We start from the raw sequence: 25,248 nt of genomic DNA on the forward strand, positions 1-25,248 counted from the left end.
AGTTGAGTAAGGCGTAGCTCGTTGCCCGGGAGGTCCCTAAAGAGGCCTGGACATTGGTCATCGCAGAGGGGGTCCTCGAAGCTCCCTGCCCCGCACCCACCCGCGGCCGAGCACCAGCGAAGGCTTCGGTCCGGCCCGCAGGGGAGGCGGCTTTTCTAGACAGGCAGCGCCTTGGCCACCTGGCAGGGCTGGGTCGCCTAGCAACGGCGGGGTCCTTCCTGGCTCTGGGGCGCTCCGGGTCTGAGGGGAGAAAACCGCCGCGGAGGGCGCTGGGGGCCGGCGGCCACGGGGCGGGAGGCGGCCACGGGGCGGCGACGCGGCCTTGGCGAGTCCGGGGATCCGGCCTCTGCGTCTGAGGGGAGATGGACAAGGCCCGGGTGAGGCCCGCGGCGGACGGGCCTGCGCCGCCCGAGGAGGAGGAGAGCGAGGGGGGCGGCGAGGCGGGCGGGAAGGAGCCGGCGGTGGACGCGGCCCCCGGGCCCAGCGCGGCGTTCCGCCTCCTGGTGACTCGGCGCGAGCCGGCCGTGAAGCTGCAGTATGCAGTGAGCGGCCTGGAGCCGCTGGCCTGGTCCGAGGACCACCGCGTGTCCGTGTCCACTGCCCGCAGCGTCGCTGTGCTGGAGCTCATCTGCGACGTGCACAACCCGGGCCAGGACCTGGTCATCCACCGCACCTCGGTGCCGGCGCCCCTCAACAGCTGTCTCCTCAAAGTAAGTCCTTCCCGGGCCCCAGCCCTGGGGTCTCCTCCTGTCCCCCTCGCGCGGCCGCGTCGCTGTCCCTGGGGAATCCCGGCCCACATAGTCCGGGGATTCCCCTCCTCGCACCCAGCGTTTACGGCTAAGCGGCTAGGGTCGCCGTGGCTTAAAAAACAGACAGACAAAAAATCTTGCAGCGGTTTGCGCCGTTTCCCGAATCACCCACCCCCTCCCGACACACACATGTATTCTGAGAGGTCCCCTCGGAGCCGTGTCCTCCCTTCGCCCCTGCGGCTGGCTGGCTGCGGGCGCAGATTACTCTCCGTCGTGCTCTCTGAGACTCCACCTCCCGTTGACCCAACCCCAGACCTGCCTCTACAGTTGCTCCTATTGTCTGGGACCGACTCCCAGAGGCCCTTGGCTGGCTTTGTTTACTGTGACGTGCCCTCCTCTTGCGCCGCTTTTGCTTTGGGAGAGGAAAAATTGGTCCTTTCCGTTGTCTTAACTGTTTCAGCGGCTTTCTTATGAGTAGTCTTTGCTTCTCACCTTGAGCAGATGGGTAAATACTGGATCTCTGGGTTTGTGCTCCAGTTTTTCTTTAATAACTAAACGTCTTTGGGTTGTAGAATGAGAAATATAAGCCTCCGGAAATAAATGCAGTTTTTAACTTCAAGTCCAAGGTCTCTGTGTAGATTTAGCGCTTTCAGCCTCATACAAACTAAGTTTGCCTTCAGAAGTTTAGGATTCCTAACGTTTTAGTTTTAATATCACCATTTTCAAATTCTTTTTTTTAAGTAGTAAGTCATATCGTTTATTTTAGTGATTTGGAAGTATAAAAACCTTCCCTATTTCCTTTATAGATCTGTATGCATATATGTGGTCTACCACAGCGTATATTCACTCATTCAACAGATATTTGAATACCACCGTGTTTCAGCTAGGCACTGATCTAGGTTCTGGAAATAAAGCAGTGTACAAAGTCCCTATCCTCGTGGAGCTTACATTCTTGGGCAAGTCAAGAACAAATAACCCTGTAATATCAGGTAGTGATAAGTGCTGTAAAGATATGTATTCATGTACAGAGAACGTATTTATGTGGAAGTGTTTTTATGAAAACTCGTACTTTGTCCGGACATTTTAAATATGAATCATTTAACTGTGGGTAGGGTGCAGGGAGCCCACACCACTGTTTAGCATACTTAATTCAAGTTTTAAACAGACACCTTGTTATTGTATTAGATCATTGGTAAACTTGTATGACTAAGCCTTCAAAGGTCTTCTTGGAGAAGATATGAACAAATTGGTTCAAGTATAGACCGATCAGGTGGACAGATGTTGGTGGTGCTGTGAAATTCAGGAACACTCAAAGAGGGAGGCGGAAGAAGGGATTTTAAAAGTGTGTCCTCTGGAGCTAGCCCTGATGGCCTAGCAGCTCAAGTTCCTCGAGCTCCTCTTCAGCAGCCCGGGTTCGGTTCCTGGCGTGGAACCACACTACTTGTCTGTCAGTAGCCATGCTGTGGCAGAAGCTCACATAGAAGAACTAGAAGAATTTACAACTAGGGGCCGGCCCCGTGGCTTATCGGTTAAGTGTGTGCGCTCCGCTACTGACGGCCCGGGTTCGGATCCCGGGCACGCACTGACGCACCGCTTCTCGGGCCATGCTGAGGCACCGTCCCACATATAGCAGCTACAAGGATGTGCAGCTGTGACATGCAACTATCTACTGGGGCTTTGGGGAGAAGGGAAAAAAAAAAAGAACTTACAACTATACACAACTATGTACTGGGGCGTTGGGGGGTGGAAGGAAAAAAAAAAAGGAGGAAGATTGGCAACAGATGTTAGCTTAGGGAGAATCTTCCTCTGGAAATAAATTAATAAATAAAAAGTGTATCCTCTACTGAAAAGGAACTTACTATTTCCAAGGATGTTTATATGCACATCAATTAGAAAATTTTAAGTGTGTGTCAATATGGTGGAGATTTAATGCTTTAGCAGAGAGAATTTAAAGAAAATAAGGACTAGTGAGGGGACGTGCTTATCAGAGAAGGTTATCTGGTGTTGAATCTGCAGCAATCCTAAAAGAAGGCAGGTTTGGGGTTGTAAGAGGAAGGGAGGAAAGGTCATCCAGGTAGCATGAATGACATGTCCATCTCATGCGCATACAATATATAAGTCGTGAACATAATTTACTGTTGTTTGTATAAGTAATGAAGGGTCAACAGATGAGCTCAAGTAGCTCTTCTAGAGAGTCAGAAAGTAAAATGAGGTCAATTTGGGAACTTTGGAGGTCAGTATGAGGACGTTGGCGTCAATCTAGGAAACCCTAAGGTGCTGTTACAGGATCATAAGCATGTACAGACCTGGTATGGTTCAAGAATATGAATTTGGCTGGATTAGAGGCAAGAAGATGATTGTTGAGATCAGTATAAAATAGGGGTTAAGAGATTGGACGTTGGCGCAAGATAGGCCTATCTATAAAACGAGGATAATAAAACCCACCTTGTTTAGACTTTTTGAAAGATTAAATTAAATACACATATGTATATATATGGATATTTATATATGTATACACACACACACACATAATCACTTAGCACAGTTCCTGGCACACTAAATGCTCAAGTTAAAAAATGCAGTCATACGGGTGTGAAGGAATGAGTCTGGATTAATGCTGTGGCTATGGATATGAAGATGTCCGTAGTATTCTGATAAAAATTTGACTCCATCATTGGTTCCACAAGTGTCTAACAAGGAATAGGAACTCTGTATATATCCCTCTAATAATTGATAGATAGCTTGCCTGAAATTAATTAGTGGCATCTTCCCCTTCTGTACTGTTCGGTATGTACATCACACAAACCATCAATCAGTCAGCAGTCTTAATTAGACTAGGACTGCCTGGTGAATGAATGCTGAGTCGTCCCTGCAATTCTAAAAGAGGCCTGTGTGGGATCAAACTGTGATGCAATGGAGGAATGCAAAGAAGTCTGTATTCAGTACCTTGATGGCTCTACCCATTGACAGTCCCTGGGGATTTAAGTCTACTCAGTGTCCTCCTGCTTGCCTTTGCTCTAACAGAAAACATGGACATTCTGCAAACCAGAGCACAGTATTAGTGTGTAGCTCTGCTAGAAGGCTACATGACAACCCCCTTTGAAGCTTTGCTCTGTGATTCTGTTATTTAGCTTATGAATTTCTTTCAAGAAAATATGCAGTTATAGAATAGTTGATATTATCTGGTATCTGCTATTTGCAAGTTACTGTCCTGGGCACTGAGGATATGTGATATGAAGGTGAATGATATAAATCTGAAAAGCAATAAAATAGTAATTTAAATTAAGTTGCAATTTTTCTTCCCATTGGACTGCTGATTTAGTGAATCATCTAGTTGTATACAGTTCCAAATTCCAATAATATATATATAACTAATTTTATTGTGTATCACTTGTTAGGAGCGTTAGAAAGTATTAACTCCATCTACTACATTAAGTTAAATAACTCTTGGAATCATATTCCTGCCCTCAAGAAGCTTCCTGTCTAATAGCTTCAAATGAGTTTTTATTTGTTAGCTGCTTACAAAGTACACAGCTATTAGCAGTAATAGTGGCCAACTGGGAACAGGATAGTATATAATTAAATGATTGGCTAGGGGCAGGCCTCTAGGAGCTAGATTCATAAGTGGTATGCTCCTTGGGCATCTGAGTACTTGTTTTATTTTGTTAACTTGTTTTGTGATAATGGAGAGTTGGGGGGAGGTGCAGTAGGCTCATTCAAACTAATAGATTAGCAATTACTGTACAGAACCATAAGGATTTTCCCTGCTGGTTGAGATCCATGCTGCTCTCCATCCTATCGAGAATTCTTCCTACAACCAGTAGGACCAAGGGTTGCTTGAGCCTACTTATTGCCTCCTGTGCTGCTGCTCTGGGTTACAAATCCTGTAAGGTTACTTTTAGTTCTATAGTAGCTTTTATTTGTAGTAAATTTACCTATTGTAAGGATTATTGCTTAGTTTATTACAGTATTATAGGATTTGGTGAACAATTTTATATCTACCCTTCATTTGGTGGACAACTTAATATCTACCCTGCATTTTATATACTTTTATTAGGTGTCATTAACATTCACTTAATCCTCAGAGAGTGTTAATAATTATCATCATAGCTAACATTTATTGAGCACTTACTAATATATGCTCTACGTATAGTGACTTATTTAACCTTCCTAACTCTATGAGACATGTGTTATTCTCTTTATAAATGAGGAAATTAGGGCCAGAGGGTTTAAGCAACTTGCACAGGATCACAGAGCTAGTATGTGATAGAGCCAGGCACTTGGGCGTCATAGCACAGATTTGCGGTCATTATGCTTTGCTTCATTATGTCAGATTTCAAATTTTATCTACCCATACAAAGCTCTGGGCTTTGATTAGCACTATTTTATTAACAGGCTAACCAGCTACACCTCTATTTAGTTGGAATTTCTAGTCTGTATTTCTCCAGCATGTCCATAAGTGTGTCTGAGAGACTACCTTAAATGCCTTTCTAAAATCAAGATATACTGCGTAGGACACTATTTCCAGAGTGTCATTAACATTCATCCTTTATCATTAGGATGATAAAGGATGACATCCCCAAAAGAGGCTCTGTTTTTAAAAAATAAAAGTTTGAATAACTCTGGTTAAATAAGTCTCTTTGGTAGCTCCTTGGCCAAGGCATTCAGTGTGCTCCTGTGACTCTTGAAGGGGGAATGATGTGTAATATATAGCATTTCCAAAACTTATTTGGCCACAGAACTCGTTTTCAGGGGACAATTTGGGGGAGTGGTGTTCTGTATAACACACTTTAGGAAAAGTTAGTCATCTAATTCATTTGTTGGACAACTTTATATCTACCTTTCATTTTATATGCTTATTTATGATGTCGTCTAGCAGTTTCGGCAAAAAAGAGAGTAAGATTAGATTATTCCAGTTATCCTATGCTAGTTTCTCATGATCGCTGCAGTTTGCTAATACATGGAAGAAGTTTCTTCCCTGTCAGGCTTAATGGTCTATAGTTTTTGTTATCTATTTACCATTTGGGGGATATTTTTTAACTATCTGTTGCACTCTGGTTTTCTGACACATTCCCCAGTTGTCTAAGCTTTGTGGAGGAATGTAGTGATTTTGAGTTCAGCATCTTCCGAGTTCTTTCTGTGTCCTGGACTGTAATCCCTCTGGGTTTGGGGACTTAAACACATTTAAAGTGACTTTTATTATATCCATTTATATCTTAGGCTTGAATTCCTTTTTAATCATGTTTATTCTACCCTTTCCAGTTTCAACATCAGCCTCTATGTAAAAGGAGATTGACACTAGAAAGGAATTGAAAGATTCTGCTTTCTTTCTGTGTTATCCATTTCTCTAAAGACAGTGGGTCAAGTCCTTTCTTCTTCCTGCTTCCAACATAACAGAAACCATATTTTAGTTGATTTCTCCTCTTTTTTGGCTTTAGACTTCCTGGCTATTATGACTCTGGACCACTTTCTTTTGGTCATTTATCTCTTCCTCCACCTTTAATGTCCCTTTAAAATCTTTTTAAAGAGCTCACCATCTTACAGCTAGACACTAAATAAATAGCACTGCTGATGTATGTTAGAAACTTGGAGGAGGGAGAGAGGAATGAAAAGTAGGATGATCTCAGAAGGCCTCAAAGAATTAGACCTGGAAGGATGGATGGGATTTAGAAAAGACGAAAGAGAGTGTTCTAGCCAAGGGAGCTAGGGAAGGCAGAGGTGGGAATGTCCAGGGAATGGCAGATAGCCTAATCGGAGTGAACATTATTCTCTAGAAACAGCGGACAAAGCAGTTCGAGTTGGCCCTCAGCATAATTTGTAAATGAAATTTTGGATAGAAAACTTAAAGCTGGCATTTATATCATGAAGATATTATTAAAAATCCAAATATCTAATTGTATCAAAGATGTATATAAATATATATTTTCATGACTTTTTTAATACCTTTATTGTTTTGTGACTAGTTCAGCTACATGTTCTCTTGGCTCTTAACAATCAAGTACATCTTGGGGCCGGCCCAATAGCATAGTGATTAAGTTCGTGCGCTCTGCTTCGGCAGCCCGGTGTTCTTGGATTCGGATCCTGGGCGCAGGCCTACACACTGCTCATCAAGCCATGCTGTGGCAGCGTCCCACATAGAAAAATAAAGGAAGATTGGCACAGATGTTAGCTCAGGGACAATCTTCCTCAAAGAAAAAGAGGAAGATTGGCAACAGATGTTAGCTCAGGGCCAAAAAAAAAAAGAATCAAGTACATCTGTATCATCTCTATTACTTACGTCAATTCTAAGAAGAATGTGGGAACCAAGCTACGAATATTGACGGCATTTATTCTGACTCTTTAAAAAAAAAAGCCACTTCCTGAGTAAATACTCATTTAGTTTTAGACATGTACTTGATCTTTTAAATGCATGTAATACCAAAATTAACAGAACTGATATAAAATTACTGCATATATTAATGTGAATCTGTTAATACACCCAAACAATATAAATATATTCCTCTTAGAGTGAAATATTTATCTGATAGTTTTTATGTCTCTTATTTTCAGGTTGGCTCAAAAACAGAAGTTGCTGAGTGTAAGGAGAAATTTGCCACCTCTAAAGACCCCACAGTCAGTCAGACTTTCATGTTGGATAGGGTTTTCAACCCTGAGGGCAAGGCTTTGCCTCCACTGAGAGGATTCAAGTACACTAGCTGGTCCCCCATGGGTTGTGATGCTAACGGCCGGTGCCTCCTGGCAGCGCTGACCATGGACAATCGCCTGACCATTCAGGCTAACCTCAACAGACTGCAGTGGGTCCAGCTGGTCGATCTAACTGAGATTTACGGAGAACGTCTTTATGAGACCAGTTACAGGCTCTCTAAAAATGAGGCCCCGGAAGGAAATCTTGGGGATTTTGCTGAGTTTCAGAGAAGACACAGCATGCAGACACCAGTGAGGATGGAGTGGTCGGGCATCTGTACTACACAGCAAGTCAAGCATAACAACGAGTGCCGGGACGTGGGCAGCGTGCTTTTGGCAGTCCTGTTTGAAAACGGTAACATTGCTGTGTGGCAGTTTCAGCTACCGTTTGTAGGAAAGGAATCCATCTCTTCGTGCAACACAATTGAGTCAGGAATCAACTCTCCTAGTGTTTTATTTTGGTGGGAATATGAGCACAACAATCGGAAAATGAGTGGCCTTATTGTGGGGAGTGCTTTTGGACCTGTAAAAATTCTTCCTGTCAATCTCAAAGCAGTTAAAGGCTATTTCACTTTAAGGCAGCCTGTTGTCTTATGGAAAGAAATGGACCAGTTGCCAGTGCACAGCATCAAATGTGTACCACTTTATCACCCTTACCAGAAGTGTAGTTGTAGCTTAGTGGTGGCTGCAAGAGGATCCTATGTGTTTTGGTGTCTTCTTCTGATCTCCAAAGCAGGTCTGAATGTTCACAATTCCCACGTCACAGGCCTTCACTCACTGCCAATTGTCTCCATGACTGCAGACAAGCAGAATGGAACCGTCTATACTTGTTCCAGTGATGGGAAAGTGAGGCAGCTGATTCCCATTTTCACTGATGTTGCATTAAAGTTTGAACACCAGTTGATTAAACTCTCAGATGTGTTTGGCTCGGTGAGGACACACGGGATAGCAGTGAGCCCCTGTGGTGCATATCTGGCCGTCATTACGACTGAGGGCATGGTCAACGGCCTCCATCCTGTGAACAAAAACTACCAGGTCCAGTTTGTTACTCTCAAAACCTTTGAAGAGGCAGCTGCTCAGCTCCTGGAGTCTTCCGTTCAAAATCTCTTTAAGCAGGTAGATTTAATAGACCTAGTACGCTGGAAGATTTTAAAAGATAAACATATCCCTCAGTTTTTACAAGAAGCTTTGGAAAAAAAGATTGAAAGCAGTGGGGCCACTTATTTTTGGCGTTTCAAACTTTTCCTCCTGAGGATTTTATATCAGTCAATGCAGAAAACCCCTTCAGAAGCCTTATGTAAACCCACCCATGAGGACTCAAAAATCTTACTAGTTGACTCACCTGGGATGGGCAATACTGAGGATGAACAGCAGGAAGAAGGCACTTCTTCCAAACAGGTGACTAAGCAAGGCCTTCAGGAGAGGAGCAAGGAAGGTGATCCAGAGGACCCCACAGATGACTCACTTACCCAGTCTGGAGATGTTGGAGGCCGTGAGCCAATGGAAGAGAAACTCCTTGAAATCCAAGGGAAAATTGAAGCCGTGGAAATGCACTTGACCAGGGAGCACATGAAGCGAGTCTTAGGAGAAGTGTACCTGCACACCTGGATCACAGAAAACACTAGCATCCCCACCAGGGGACTCTGTAACTTTTTAATGTCTGATGAAGAGTATGATGACAGAACAGCACGGGTAGGTGTTTATTAACAAATGCACTGAAACCGTGAAAAGTCTGCTTGCTTCTTGAGAAAGAAATGACCTAAATTGAATTCCTAAAGCTCAACTTTTACTTTGACATTTTTTGGTAATTGATTGGCATGAGGTGCAGGATAATAAATAGAAAACATGGATTAATGGAGAGGACATAATCATATCATGAAAAGAATATTTCGATTCTTCTTTTCACTATGGCCTTGATTGATGTGCAAGATTTGCAAGATGAGATTTCCAGGCTGTGGGTGAGCTCGAGCAGGCTGCATTTAGCAGAGTAGTTTGTGATTGGGCCCTCACAGCAGGGGGCGTGTGGCACCATGCGCCCTTCCCTCACTGTTTGCAAAAAATTGGAGGGTTTTTTTAGGTAGGAGTGGCGGCAGGGATTGTTTCCATTTGAAAGGACTTGAGGAGGTCTTCTAATTTAGTCAAGAAGGGCATATAAAGTAAACAAATTATTACTAATATGTTTTGTGGTTTTTTGTTTTACAAAAACTGAGCATAATCTTTATTTTGATGTTAGAACAATCTTACCGTGTTATCCAAAGTGTATTCCACAGAATTCAAGTTCCCCAACAGAACACTGGGGTTCCAAGCTAGGGAACATACTGCATATTCAATAGTCCTCTTAAAGGTTCCCAGTGCACATTAGCCTTCTAAGGGTTCTGAGAATTCCTACAGAGAAGAAACCATTTAACTTTGTGTAGCTCGGTGTTATCCAGACTTACTCATCAGGGAACCTTTCTTTGAGCTAACAACTGCTAAAATCTTGAAGAACTTGTGTTTCAAGGAGCATGCTATATACTAAAATATTCAAAACCACAAAAGCCTGTGTTCCTTTTTACCCCAAAGATTGATGCTTATTCTCACTGCCTAAAATCTTATTTAAAATATTAATTGAAGGCAATAAATTCAAATATCTTCATGTCTAATCTTAAACCATTTGAAAATCACTTGTTGCATTTTCTTGTTGGAAAGTGTGTATACGTACACTCCTAAAATTATTGCTCATAGGATGTTTGCAGTAATCTGAAGAGTAGTTAAGATGTACTGTTCTTGTAACTGACTTTTCATGTTTGCAAGTCAGCTTTTAAGAATTGTTTCATTGTGGTCTAAATTGTGTGGAAGAATTTTCTGGTTATCACTGTCTCATAGGACCTAGCAGGGATATTATGAGGTAGTGAAATATTAACAAAAACATTTTAGAACATATGTAATGGAAGTTGATTGGTAATGGTTTAGAGTGATTGTCCAGATGCTGCATGAGCGTGGGAAGCTACATTTAGCATAGTCATGTGATTCCAGCAGAGCCAGTTTAAAGATGGGAATATTATACCTCTGCCCATCTATAGCAACTGAGTTTTGATTGAAAACAATGCATTGCATGTCTTTAAAATCCCACTATATGCATAAAATGAATCTTTTCAAACCTAGTATGTTGACTTACTAATAATTATAAATTGTTTCTGAGATTCTCAGCCTGGTATGTTGGTATCGTTAGACCAGCATCTCTCAGCCATTGTTTTCATTATCCTTCCACCCACCCCCCAGCATTTTAAGGCATTTTTTTCCTAATTGTTCTTACCCGTGAAATTTTAATACCACAGATATATTGTGTATCTGTTCAGGTACTATGTGTATATCTGTGCTTTATACATGAAAAGGGTGAAGATTTTTTGTCCCCCGAGAACCAATATTCGCCCCCTTGGAAGGAATATCACCCCTGTTGAGAATGTGTGAGTTAAACTGACACAGCTGGGGTTGCATAATGAAGGCTCTTAAGAGCAAACAGAAGCAGTACTTCCTTATGTAAGATTTGAGTGCATCTCTACTGGAGGAATTCTGAGCAGATTTTGTTCCTGTATCACTATCAGGATGTTTGGCCTATCTAGAAAAGAGGGAAGGGGTAGTTGTCCCTGCTGTAATGGACCATGAACTAGAATTCTGAAGACCAAAAAAGGCTAAAAGTTAATGGACTTTAAATTTGTAAATTATATACAGAGTAGGTAAGACTCCCTCTGAGCTATTAAGATACCCTTCAAACCTTAGTGAACTAATTTTAGTGAATGGCAGACTTAGAGAGTTCTTCCACGAGAGCTTAAGTGTAAATGGATTAAAAACTTGGAAGGACATTATCTGCTAGTAAGACAAGATGGTTCTTAAGGGTTGGTGTATCCCATGCCTCTCGATACAGCCAGTGAAGGGTTTTTCAACAAAATATTGAAGTGGATCAGTGTTCTTCAGACTTTCACTTTTAGAGTGGTGTAATCCTAACAAACAAAGCCGAGAAAAGCGAAGCTGAAACAGGGACAAGGCCTGGAGCCTGCCCTGTCGACCCTCACTGCCACCTCCCCACTCCCACCGTGGGTCCTGCCGTGCCTCAGCAGTGGAGCTCAGCGGATCTCAGGCTGCAGACTCCTAGACTAGATTGCTCATGGGTCTTTGGACCATCAGGAGGGGAAATTATTATTTTTTAATTCTGATTCTTTTTACTTTGTAAGGCTTTCTTAAAGAATAGACATTTGTACAGTTCTACAAAGTTAGTATTTCATGGACTATTTTGCCTATAAAGATTATGCTTTTCCTTCTTAAAGTCAACACATTGTAAGTAATAGTTAAATACTTTGTCTTCTAACAGAACTCTGAAGTCCTTGTCTCAGAAGCAACTAAAACGAGGCAAGTAATCAGATTTTGGCTTTTCAGAACAGTTTTTGCTATAGTGGTTATAGTTTACCCTGTTATCACAGGGTCCCTGAATGAATTATTTTACTCAGCCAGCTGGCACAAGTTGAAGGTCTAGCTTTTTCGCTTTCAGACATTCTGATGGGCCTATGTGGACATGCAGATCTCCTGCCTCGTGGCAGGTACCGCGTGTTTGTTCATTTCTCCTGTGTTGGTAGGCTTTTCCTTCAGGATGCCCTGCACTCTCCACTAAACACTGCTGACTGCTTTGTCTTACTAGGTGCTGATTGGACACATCTCAAAGAAGATGAACAAACAGACTTTCCCTGAGCACTGTAGTTTGTGTAAAGAGATCTTGCCATTCACAGATCGCAAACAGGCAGTCTGTTCCAATGGCCACATTTGGCTCCGGTAAGCCATTTTAAGCCAGCTGCTGCTTTTGCTCATTTTTGAGTTTTGTATAGCACAAACCACTGTAAAGAATTTATCCAAAATATATGTTGCCCATGCTGTTAGTTGGAGGAAAGCTGCTGTTATAAGACCTGGTGTGGGCTTTTTTCGTCAGTTTGACTAAAGCAGGACCTCCTTTAAAGACAGTTTTTTGCTGCTTGATATTTATAGGGGTTTTTAAATTTATTTTGGTAATGCTGTTTTCCTTTGAAGTAGCATTAAATTTTTTTTGTGTGTGTGAGGAAGATCAGCACTGAGCTAACATCTGATGCCAATCCTCCTCTTTTTTGCTGAGGGAGATTGCCCCTGAGCTAATATCCGTGCCCATCTTCCTCCACTCTATATGGGACGCCGCCACAGCATGGCTCTACAAGCAGTGCGTTGGTGCGCGCCTGGGATCCAAACCGGCAAACCCCGGGCCGCTGCAGTGGAGCACGCACACTTAACCGCTCGCGCCACTGGGCCGGCCCCTAAAGTAGCATTAAATTTTTAAAAATTATTATTACAAAAGTAATACCTGTTAACGGAATATACAAGTGCTTGTGCCCTTTTTTGTTAAACTTTATAATAAAAGGTAGAAGTCTTCTTCCTTCTCTTAGTCTCACTCTGAGAGGGAACCCTGGCGTGTCCTCATTTTATGAACCTTTGAGCTGCGTTTGACACAGCTGATCACTCCTTGCTCCTCCTTGAAGCACTCAATCACCTGGCTCCCTGCACGCAGTGCTCCCTGCTTTTCCTCCTGCCTCTGACTCTTCTCTTAGTCGTCGTTGCTGATTAAACTTCATCTTCTTGATGTCCATCTTTGACTTGGTTTTATTCTGTCACCACTCTCCCTTGGCTGTTGCATTTCATGTGTACACTGGTGCCTTAAACATATAGCTTTAGCCTGAATCTCTCGCCCTCAGTCCAGACTTACATACCTAACCACCTGCTCAGTATCCCTGTTTGGAAGGTTAAATGGCATTTCAAATTCGAATCCAGCCTTTCCTCACTACCTCCACCTCTACGGCCCTGGTCCAAGACAACAGCGTCTCCTGTCCAGATCATTACAATTATCTCCCAACCTGGGCTTCCAGCTCCCATCCTTGCCCCCTCCAGTCTGTTCTCAGTGTAGCCGTGATTGTGATCCTGTTGAGACTTGTCAGCTCGGGTCACCCCTCTGCTCAGAACTCTCCAGTGGCTGCCCCTTTCTGATGAGTAAAAGCTAAAATCCTGTTAGTGATCAAGACGACACAGTCTGGCCCCCATCCCCCCCACATTTCCCTGTCTTGCTCACTTCATTCTGAGCGCACTGGCCTCGTTGTTCCTCAGGTACACGAGGCACCCCTCCCGCTTCAGGATGCCTGCACTGACTGTTCTCTCTGCCTGGAGTGCTCTTGCAGCAGGTGTCCAGATGGCTTCCTCAGCTGTCCCTTTATCAGTTAGGCCTTCCTGGCCATGCTACCTAAAATTATAACACCCTGCTGACATTCCTCTCCCCTCCCAATATTCTTCATCCCTCTTCCTTGCTTTAATTTCCTCCTTAGCAATTATCACCATTTAATATATTTTTTATTTTTTGTTGTTCTCCCTCCTCTGGTATAGAAAGCTCCATGAGGACAGGGAGTTTTTTAACAGTAACAGAATTGTGCTACACATACTACCTTAACAACTTGCCAATTCTCTGTATCAAAATATTGTGGACAGTTTTCCAGTCAGTACGTAGATCCCATTCTTAACAGCTGTAAAATTTTCCATTGTGTAGATGTTCCATTGTTTACTCCCTCATTGATGGATATTTGGATTTTTTACAATTTTTATTGCATTCCTACACTTTTTCTAATTTGTTCAGCCTTTTTTTTTTTAAAGGAGAGGACAGGAAACAAGCTTGTAGTAGTAGGCTTGTCATCATCATCGTCATCATAACAACAACAACTAACCTCTGTTGAGCACTGTGTGTATGCCAGGCACTATTCTAAGCAGTACACATGGCCTGGGTTCCTGCATCCTCACAAGCATGCCCAGGGGCACTGTAATTATTTCTGTTTTTACAGATGAGGAAACTGATGGCTGAGGAAGTTAAATAATTTGCCCAAAGTCACACAGGCAGTTAGTGGCAGAGCTGAGAAGCTGGCATTCTGGCTCCAGAGCTCACGTGTAACCAACCACTATATATTGTGGTCTCTCAGCCGGGTTCCTTCACAAAACTTGTTTTCATTCTTGCTGATTGCAGTTCATGCCAGAATAGGCGGTCTAATTTCTCCATGTGAGAATGGGTGCTTTCCCTCACTCAGGTGTAATCTTTCTTCCTGTATACCCAAGTCTTTACTCAAAGTAAATGTACTTGGAATCTCTTGCCCCATCCCCCTTCCTCTTTGTAGTTTCCTACTCCTTAGTTGCTTAACTTAACTGTGATCTTTCAGAAAAGCTTCCCTGCGGAAACCAGGTGCACTCTCCGTCTCATTGCAGTCCCCCTTCTCTTATTTGCCTGGTCCTGGGAGATGCTCAGTGAATAGTCATTGGATGAATCAAACCTCTGAACATTTGTTCATGTCCCTTTTTTTTTTTTTTGTGAGGAGATCAGCCCTGTGCTAACATCCGCCAATCCTCCTCTTTTTTTTTTTTTTTTTGCTGAGGAAGACGGCCCTGGGCTAACATCTGTGCCCATCTTCCTCCATTTTATATGGGACGCCGCCACAGCATGGCTTGCCAAGCAGTGCGTCGGTGCACGCCCGGGATCCGAACCAGCGAACCCCGGGCCACCGCAGCGGAGCGCGTGCACTTAACCGCTTGCGCCACCGGGCCGGCCCCCCTTTTTTTTTTTGCACCATTAATATTGTCTTCTATATTCTTCAGGTTTTCCCCACTGTACTGTCAGATTCTTAAAGATAATGCTTATACCTAATCTTAAAAATCACTAAGAATAATTTTCAATATAATACATGATCAATTTTTTTTAACAAATCAAAAATTCAAAGTACAGTCAGGAATGGGCAGACTCAATTCTTTCCCAGGGCTGCAAACTGGGGGAAGAAGCTGCAGTGGCTGCCTGCATTAGAAGCTCTGCATGGCTTCGCTTAGTCACCTGACACCCACACTTCCCCTTTACTAGTGTCGGGGCTGGAGGTCAGGCCAGCTTAGGTGTGCGGAGGGATACATTGTTGGCACGCGTTTATGAAGAGTTTCTGCCCTTTACTTGGTTACCGTGTGGTTTTAGAATAACTGGCGATGGTCGCCCTCAAGGCTGTGCTGCTTTTCTCGGTAGAACTGACGATGCAGTCTCTCTTCTTTCAGGTGCTTTCTAACCTACCAGTCCTGCCAGAGTTTGATATACAGAAGGTGTTTGCTCCACGACAGCATTGCCTGCCATCCAGCTCCAGAAGGTGAGTGCTTTCCCAGCCATGGACAGGGAGATTGAGCATGCTGGCAGAGCGCCAGCGCCTCAAAATCGTGCCTCGGGTCAGGCTCCACACTCCTTATCTTATGGCATCAGGGAGGCTGAGCAGGCTCGTTCTGCTCTTCACAGTATTATGAAGGCACAACTGATTAAAAATGATAATTGGGATATGTCATGTTAAAGTACATATTGCATTTAAGTATATGAGTGTGTGGGGGTGCAGTTTGCTGTTCTGTCACTGAGAACAAATTCATTCAAAAAAATGTCAGAACTTGTTTTAGACAGCATATATAGATTATATTTGAATGAAAACTCTGCAAATGATAATGTATACAAAGACAGCATTGCTAAGCCAGCAGTAAGATATGCACTTGGAGTCATTCTAGTAGCCATGCTGGGTTTTTTCCAGTTGGTCTATATTCTCTTTCCTGATAGCCCCGGTGACAAAGCCCACATGTCTGAGATAACTAGTTGGAAATAAGATCATAGACCAGGGCAAGGAATTAGTGATTTAAATAGCCACACGAATGTCAAATTTATGACCAAACGTTCATTTTTTCTTTTTTTGTATATGTGTGAGGAAGATCAGCCCTGAGCTAACATCGTGCTAATCTTCCTCTTTTTGCTGAGGAAGACCAGCTCTGAGCTAACATCTATTGCCAATCCTCCTCCTTTTTTTTTCCCCCAAAGCCCCAGTAGATAGTTGTATGTCATAGTTGCATATCCTTCTAGTTGCTGTATGTGGGACGTGGCCTCAGCATGGCCGGAGAAGCGGTGTGTCGGTGCGCGCCCGGGATCCAAACTCGGGCCGCCAGTAGCAGAGCGCGTGCACTTAACCGCTAAGCCACGGGGCCGGCCCCCAAAGGTTCATTAACATCACACTCTAACCAAAGGAGCTAACTAGACACAAGCATATACAGTTATATACGTTTTGGGGGAAATCTGTGGTCTCCATTACAACAGAAAACATTCTATATAAAGCTACACCTTTATTCTTGGTTTTTTCTCTAAACTGGCTAAAGCTCTCTAATTCTGAGAAGTTGGTGTGTTGGCAGCTTGTGTTCTGTTTTAACTTTTTATTATGGAAAGTGTAATCATATATAAAAGTAGAGAAAAGAGTATAATAAACCCACATGTACCCATCACTCAACTTCAGAAACTGCCAACTCATGCCCTTTTATGTTTCCTCCGTAGTCCCCCACTCTCTTCCCTCTTATTGGATTATTTTGAAACAAATTTTTGGGAACTTTTAAACACTCACTGCGATTGAGAATAGGTATACTTTTTAGGCAGGAAGTCAGGAAGAGATTGAAACAAAAAACATACACCTACCTGCCAGTTGACTTGAGTTAAGCCACATACAGCTTTTGGGAAGAGAGAATCTACTGGGTCTGGAGAGTAGTAGTAGAGTAGAGCATTTCACAGACCAGGGAAGTTTTTAAGAGGGGGAGAAGGTGTCGCCCCAGTGTTGCCATGTTTTTATTTCTCCAAATAATGCGTGTTTAACAAGTTACTGTTACTGTAATTTTATAAAAGAATATTTCAACATTAACAGTGTATGAAGGGTACACTCTCAGAACAAAGTATAGTCCTTTCTTTAAATTGAATAAATTTAGCTTTATGAAACACTTGTTACCCTTATTTTCCTCTTTCATCACACAGTTAGCTTTGGGAACCACAGATTTAGTGCTGCCTCGATTAGAATGTTGGAGTGAGGTGCTTTGTCCAGGCCGCAGAGCTGGGACCAGAGCGCTTGTCTCTGGACACTGCAGTCCCTCCAGGGTTCATCCTATTTGACTGCCTTTTCTGAAGCTAACAAGCTCAGTACCGCTTGTCTTCCTTTTGCAGATCCGGACTGGATTAAGAGGTTACTGCAAAGCCCCTGCCCTTTCTGCGATTCTCCTGTCTTCTAAATGTCAGCAGTGGGAAGATGGAAGGGGCATGTACTCTGCTATAGAAAGTGCCCTCTAGCCTGAAGAGCTAGGGTGTGCTGGAGTAAGCCTGGCCTTCCCAAGCGTAGAGGCGCTCTTCATGATTGTAAATAGTGCCCTGGGAACTCATTTCTGAAGTGCATTCTCCATCTCCAGGGGCTAAAGGATATCTTTAAAATGACTGAATGCAGAGATTTTAGGTCATTTTGAGATGAACGTTAGTCCCCACTCCTTACTCAATGAGGAACACTTATTTTTCAGGTGTCTTGACTGAAGCAGTTTGAACAAAAAGAATGCCCTGTCATTTTTAGGAACAGAATGATCTCTTCCAGGGAGTTTGGATAAGGGCCTTGCCGGGCTGAGTTAGACTTTAATCCTAGCCTTGGTCTGGAACTGCCTTGTGGTTCCAGAGAGCTTAAATTACCTGGTACGTGGAGGTCAGTATACTAACAGATATTAAAAGTGTCTAAAAGAACTCATAGACCTGATATCTTGTCCTCAACAGATAGCTGCAGATCTGTGTTCCACTGATTCTTGTTTTTCATGCATATTGAAAACATTTTTCTAAAACTTGGTATTTTGAGAGGGTGAAGCCAAGACTAAAGTTGGTTTTAATGTGTCAAAAGAGCATGTGACTCTTATATGTTAATAATTGTGACTTATTTTTAATCTCCTGTGTCATCAGATTTCCTGCCCCAACTCCTTAATATGTATACAGATGTCAAGTATTCCAGTTCACCTGTGTCACATCTCTGCTACAGACTTAACTCTGATAACCTAGACGAGATATTTGTACATAGAAGAAAAAGAATATTTTCTCCTTTTAGTATTAAATTAAAACTTTTAATATTTTTAATGTTGACATTTCCAGACATTTCATTTCTATCTGGTATAAGAGTGTGCACAGAATCTATGTAGAGACTTCCAGAAAGAGACGGGCAGCTCAGAAGTGCAGACACTTGCACTCTGGTGCTATAAGTGAGTGTAGTTCAGTTGACCAGAGCCTGGGAATGTCTTCTCTCTGCAAAGGTCCTTGATATTTATAATACAGGTATTTTTCTGGGGGCTCTTAAGAGGAGATGTTAGATGTTAATTGGTCTTAAAACCTAAAATAAAAAATAGACATTCTGGAATTACAGTGTTCTTGGATTTTTAAAATAAGTATCCTAGGGATTGGTGCTAATCAATAGGACTACAATGCACACATCTTGAAATGGTGCATATTTCTCGAAAGTTGAATAGGAAATACAAAATGTGAAATTCTAATTCATATTACATGCTATTTTGCCTTTAATAGAATATAATTTTCTTTTATTTTGTATCCTTAGTGAAAGACATTTTATCCTCACTTGAGAAACACTTGATATTTGGATAACACTGTAACAGAACACACCACACACCACACTTGTGTCCCATGGTGTGTCGTGTCCGTCCCCCCACCCCCTCCCCCCGGTTCAGATGTAGTGGAGACAAGCCCTTAAGAGGCACTTTCAGTCTGGTTTGAAATGTCTTTTGTTTCCTCTTCAAATTTTTGTTTTGTCTTCTATGTTTAATTATGTATTTGCTGGAGTCTTCTGATTATCTTTCTCATTTTGGTGGTAATTTCAAGAATAGTGTTTATCCAGGTTTTAGGGTCCAGCATGTTAAATTGATTTTCAAGAAGGAACCAGGCAGCATTAAAATCGTGATCACCACAGCTCAGAGGCTACTGGTATGGCTGTAGTTGGTTGTGGCTGTAGCTGTTTCACTTGACAATAAACGTGACAGTAAAAATTGGGATCATGGCAAGGAGTTATTGCAGTTTTAATAATCATGGCATGCTTAGTTTCACTTGTTTTCTTGTTCAGTAGTTGTAGTCAGTAGTTGTTCTTATTGGGGAATTTTGTGCTGCTGCCATTTAAAACTTACATTAAGTTTTTATTTAAAGCAGCACTGCATTTTGGGGAACATTTAACTCTTAGGAGTTAACTAAAAAGGATCTCCCGAATCATTTTGTATGTCTGTATAGGAGTAAACATGGCAGCTATTTCACAAGAACATGGCTTTTCTCCAGAGGGGGCTGGGCCCAGTGGCATTCTTAAGACTGAAATCCAGCCAACACCTGCCTCAGCCCAACCTTCTGCACCCCCAGATGAGAGGCCTTCCCACTTTTCCTGTCCCACGCCCCATCCGTGGAGGCTACTCCATTGCCCTGTGAGAATGAGAGGAGATTTTGAGTTACTGGCAGCATCACAGTGCACTTTTGAGTTTCACTAAGGTTCAGCCTGCCTGAGGATAGTGTTGATTGGTGAAACCTTGGAAAAGTGAGAGTGACACAGGAGTCTTGGGATTATTAAATGCCTCTCCTGGTTTAAACTTATCATACCCTCTATGCCTTCCTAAAATTTGCCTGATCTATTTAGTGGATTCTAAGTTTATTCAGCTATCACTGTAATAACTGTTTCAGGAATGAAAGAAATGGTAGAAGTGATGCTGCTGCGCTGTGTTCAAGTGCAGGAGCAAAGATTCTAGACAATTAGACCTTTTAAGCTACAACCGTGTTGCATTTTGGGAGTCTGATATGCACACCTGTGTCACATTTTTTCTGCCTAAGGTTAATTTGTTCCTATTATTCCAGATAAGAAATTGATAGCTTGTTATGCTTGATATTCATTCTGAAATCCTCATGTGTCCACCACCCAGACTTCAGGCAATCTCTACCTGCTATTATATCTGCCAAAACTACCAATTATTTTTCAGTGTCAAAAGTTATTAGAACCACTAGTGAAGCTCATGGTTGAATGTGACATTCTTCTGCTTCTCCCTCTAAGAAGCTTTGGAGAATGTTAACATTGAATCGTGTGGGTTGGACCTATTAGTTTCACAGGTTAATTAGGTTAAAAGAATGTTAAAGGGTAATAATTAAATATTAAAATATATTCTGTTGTAATTATAACAGTATCAGGTAAGACACAGAAGAAATTGATGCTTGTTGGTGCTTGTTGGGAGGAAGGCAGTGCTGGTTTGTGGAGCAGCTGCTGCTCTGGAGTTGGGTGAATTGCTGCAGTTCCTGGACGCTGGTCCATTTCCACAGGAGCTGTCCGTCCTTTCTGCTCCTGACCTCTCTCTGGCTTTTCCTTCCCCGAGGGGGCCCGAGGCGGGTGGGGGGGGTCCTCTTGATTTCCGTTCCTTTAGTTCTCTCAGCTTTAGGACACATTCAGAGCTAACAGATTTCATGTTTGAAAGAAAAATATATTAGTGATAAAATTTCTAAAAGCTAAATCACATAGTAGGTCTTGCTTCCTAGAAGAAGCTATTAAACAGTAATTTTTCTTTGTAAAGGTAATAGTGTTCGTTGTTAACAACTTGGTAAACTGTATCTGGTTTTCTTCAGAACTCAATTTCCCCGGCAGAGTGCTCACCAGCTCTTGGCTGGGCTTTGGGCTGGAGTGTGCTAGATGTCAGCTCCTTAACACCACCTGCCCCTCTCCCCATGCCAGTATGATTCTTGACAGGCAAAAATTCTGGTTTAAGCTAAGCGGAATGGGTTATATTCAGAGTCAGCAAGCCTAAATTTTTTAAGGGAAAGAATAATTTTTTATTCTGCCCTTGTTTCTTTTTAGAGCTTGGGCAGCACAAACAGCAAGTAGCCAGATGAATAAGTGAATCTCTTTACAGTTAGCCCACCGTGGACTGTTCTGAGTCTCTGCATGGCTTCCGTAAGTCATCATAAATGTAGCTTCGTGCTCTCACCTGCTCCTCTGTGTGTGGGTGGAGGTGAGCAACTCAGTGAGACTGCAGAGCATCTCAAGAACCCACCCTTTCCCCTCAAGCTTGTCGGATTCTCAGAATGCCTCTAAAGAATCTAACTGAAGTGAATTGTTGTCAGTTATTAGTGGAAGTACCAGTTGGCAGCTTCAAGCAGAGTTTTAGACTGTATCTCAGTCTCATGTTTATTAAACTTTGAACTGCTCTTTCTTGAAGCTAAAAGAGGTTTTTGGAGTTAAGATCTTCACATCTGCTAACATGATATCTGCTATTCAAACTGATTATAGAGCATGTGAAATTTGACTATCCTTGAATTAAATCAAATTTGCAGAATATAGAGTTGCTTCTAATGATCTAATACAGCGTCACTATGCTGATGAAACAGCAGGGTTTTTCAGAAGATTGTATCAAGACTTGTTAGCTGGGCTGTCTGGGAGATAGGATACAGCCTCCCATCTGCATATATAATTTGGTGTAAGACAGGGCTGTTTCTGAAACTTGCTGTGGAAATCCGTAAATTTAATAGAGGAATGACTATTTATTAGGATGTCCTCTAAAAAAGTTAATCTTTTTGGTATGTGACTATTTCTCCCCCAACCTCTTTATCCAATTAGTTGATTCAGCTTTTCTTATCTTGAATTTTCTTTGAGTTATAACTGTGCTCCAGCAGGAAACTTCATATCCAGTCTGAGGTCCCAGTCGGTGAGCTTATTTGGAACAATATTGTTTGAATTACCAACATGGTGTTCATTCATTCCTGCCAGGCTGGGGAGGAGCTGAAAAAAGGGAAAGATGATACTCTTGTCCTAATATCATCAAGTAAAGGCAGAGGCCATCTAGTTGAAATGTTGTAAATGGGTTTGGAAGAATTACATTTCAAAAGTCTAAATCTTATGGTTATTTTTAAGGTAAAATTTTGCTTACCTCATCGTCATGAAATCCTGTTACTTTCATAAAAAGATCCTGTAAAGTAGTCATATTGGACAATGAAGGAGGTTGTGATGGCTTTGAGGCATTTCATACTTCATCACTTTTACATTTGGCTAACAGATTGGGAGGGTTTTGGGTATTTTGTTTTGTTTTTGGTACTAATGCAAAAATGAATTATCTTTTTCAAGACTTTGACTCAGATTTGTACTTTAACATATGAAAGGAAAGTGAATATCAAACTTGTTTGTACAGAAATGAGACTGTAAAGAAAAATAAGTCTGTGTTGTGTGTAGTGAGATATATTTTATGTTTACCCAATGCCTGTGCTAGTCTTTGTGCTTGGCTTTGAATTATATGTATGTTTACATATGACATTTTTTGAAATAAAAAGAACAGCCATCTAAAAAACTTAAGGTTATAAAAAGGAGATGGTTTTTTAATTCTTACCATCTGATTAGGTAGTGTGTTTTAGATTTTTAGTGTTTAAATTTAAAAACTTTAAGAATAATAACACATTTTGTTGGGAATCCCCCCCATCCAAGGGAAGATTGGCTGCTCCCTTCCATTGTACATATGCGCATAGTGTCTATTACTAGATTGTAAGCTCCTCATGGCAGGGACTGTCTGTTCATCTTGGTAGCTCCTGCAGCACCTAATGGAAAGTGCCTTGCACAGAGTAGGTGCTCATGACATGTAGAATGAGTGAGTAACTTCCTGCCACCTTTAAGATGAAGCATGCTTCACTTTTTCCAGTGCATTCAAAACTGCAAAGAACTAATGACCAGAAGAGGGCCAAATTCTTTCTTGGGTTTGAACAGAGTTTCTTGGGTTGAACCAGACCATGCCATATCCTTTAGCACTATGTAGCCTTCTCTTCCCGAAGATAACATACCAGCATCCTGAGCTTTTATCTAATATTAGGGCAGAGGATTCTGGGGAAAGTTTGAACTGGGGGAATATTATAGAGAAAATGAAATGGAAATTTTGGAGGGTGTTTTTCTGTCAGTATACAGCCCTGTGGGGCAATCTTATTTTAGTTATTACTGAAGAAAGGGGTGATAGAGCCTCTGCTTCTTTACCAGTTAGCTGGTTATCCAGTTTATGAAAGACCATTGGTTTTTAGCTTTTTCGCATTTTGGATTCCTCTCAATTGCTCGTATGATTCTAGTCCTTAGAGTCTAATAAAGTTGCTGTGAATATCCAGTGCTGTACATACTGGCAGTTTTATAAATGTGAAAGAACCTCAAATATGTTGTGTTTTGTATGCAGAGCCACTAGTATTATCTTGGCCACTTTTTTATTCAAAATAAATAAATAATAGAATTATTTGTATATTGTGTGCATATTTTATCAGGTTCACATGGTTTGTACAAAGTTTAGAAACCTCTTTAGGCCTGACCAGCACCAGCAAGGTTAAGTAATGCCCAGGTGTGTGCAGAGGAGAAGGAAAGAGCTATGTATGTCAGAGAAATGGCCATCAGCAACTACCCCAATCAGTTCAGTATGTCTGTGGTTGTTTATTACAGAGAACGTTATGAGGAATGTGAGGGGAAATAATCAGTAGAGCTTCAGTAGGGATGTTAGACCATGTATTCTTAACACTGTCATAAATAGTGTCTGGTGAGTACTTAAATGAGTACTGATTGCAAGGATTTCAGCAACAATAAACATGTAATTCAGACAAATACACCTGCTGAGAACAACCAGAAAAGCTAGATAAACACCAAACAGCATAAAGAAAATGAAAAACACACCTAAACACGTCCTAGTAAAACTGCTGGAAATCGAAGACAGAGAAAAAAATTTTAGCAAAGGAAGAGGTTAAGTTACCTTAAAAGGAGCAGTGAGAAGACTCAGGTGACATCTCGATGGAAACGATGAGAGTGAGAAGGCAGTGGAAGGTGCTGAGAGGAAATAACTGCCAACCTAGAATCCTGAACCTGGCAAAAATGACCCTTAAGGGTGAAAGTAAAGACATTTTTCAAACAAATAAAAATGGAAAATAATGCATCACCAATACCAGCACTAAGGGAAATTCTAAGGGGTGTTGTCAGGTGGAAGGAAGTTCAGAGAAGCAGCAAGGAATGCAGAGCACTGAAGAGGCAAAAAAGGTGGGCAGAAACCGACCACATAAAACGAACAGAATGTTCCAAGAGACTTGGAGATACAACATGGGACTGCAAGTCAGAAGGTGCCAAATTCTGTAACTCCCTGCCTTGTCGAGGAACAGGTCAAGCTACCAATCCAAATTAGACTTGGATAAGTCAAGTTTTCTCTAGAGTGACCACTTGAAGAATAGCAAGAGAGTCTATAATTAAGCTAATAGAGGGAAAACTAGAGCATTTTAAAAATAATCCAAAAGGCAAGAAAGGAGGAAAAAATGAACATAGAATAGGCTGGGAAAATGAAAAGCAAATAATAAGATAATGGGTTTACACTGAAATACAGCAGTAATTACACTAAATGTAAATGAACAGACAATCCAATTAAAGCAAAGATTGTCAGACTGGCTAAAAAAAAAACACCAACTAGACTATTAGTGGTGAACACAGTGCAGTTTATCCAGAAACTGTAATGTAATGTACACCTGAAATTTACAGAATGTTATAAGCCAATATGACCTCAATTAAAAAAAACACCATGTTGCTTACAAGCGATAAATATATGACAATGCAGAAAGTTTTAAAGAATGGAAAAGTATACTATGTGAACACAAATCAAAAGGTAGTTGATATTCCATTTGTGTCCCCCAACCCTCATGCTATCACTGTCATATAGTTTCCTTTTACATACATTATAAACCCAACATACCAAGTTATTTTAACAGTCACTTGTCTTAGCTCAGACTATCATAACAAAGTACCGTAGACTGGGTGGCTTAAACTGAGAAATTTATTTCTCACATTGTTGGAGGCTGGAAAGTCCAAGATCAAGGTGCTAACAAGGTAGGTTTCATTCTGAGGCCTCTTCTCTTGCCTCATAGGTGGAT

The 25,248-nt window shown here is 41.8% G+C and overlaps 1 protein-coding gene across 2 annotated transcripts; it reads left to right on the top strand.

Moving 5' to 3' along the window:
* Positions 1-112: 112 nt before the first annotated feature.
* GTF3C4 (general transcription factor IIIC subunit 4) lies at positions 113-23,591 on the top strand. Of its 2 annotated transcripts, XM_058524362.1 has the most exons (5): positions 113-710; positions 7,299-9,125; positions 12,106-12,236; positions 15,549-15,637; positions 17,500-23,591. In XM_058524362.1, exons 1-5 carry the CDS (start codon positions 363-365, stop codon positions 17,562-17,564), a joined length of 2,460 nt encoding a protein of 819 aa, XP_058380345.1. In that variant the 5' UTR covers positions 113-362; the 3' UTR covers positions 17,565-23,591. The 2 variants fall into 2 exon arrangements, with proteins under 2 accessions (XP_058380345.1, XP_058380346.1); XM_058524363.1 differs by lacking the exon at positions 12,106-12,236.
* The last annotated feature ends 1,657 nt before the right edge of the window (positions 23,592-25,248 follow it).

This window comes from Diceros bicornis, chromosome 28, assembly GCF_020826845.1.
Source record: "Diceros bicornis minor isolate mBicDic1 chromosome 28, mDicBic1.mat.cur, whole genome shotgun sequence".
In the NCBI taxonomy this organism is placed as follows: domain Eukaryota; kingdom Metazoa; phylum Chordata; class Mammalia; order Perissodactyla; family Rhinocerotidae; genus Diceros; species Diceros bicornis.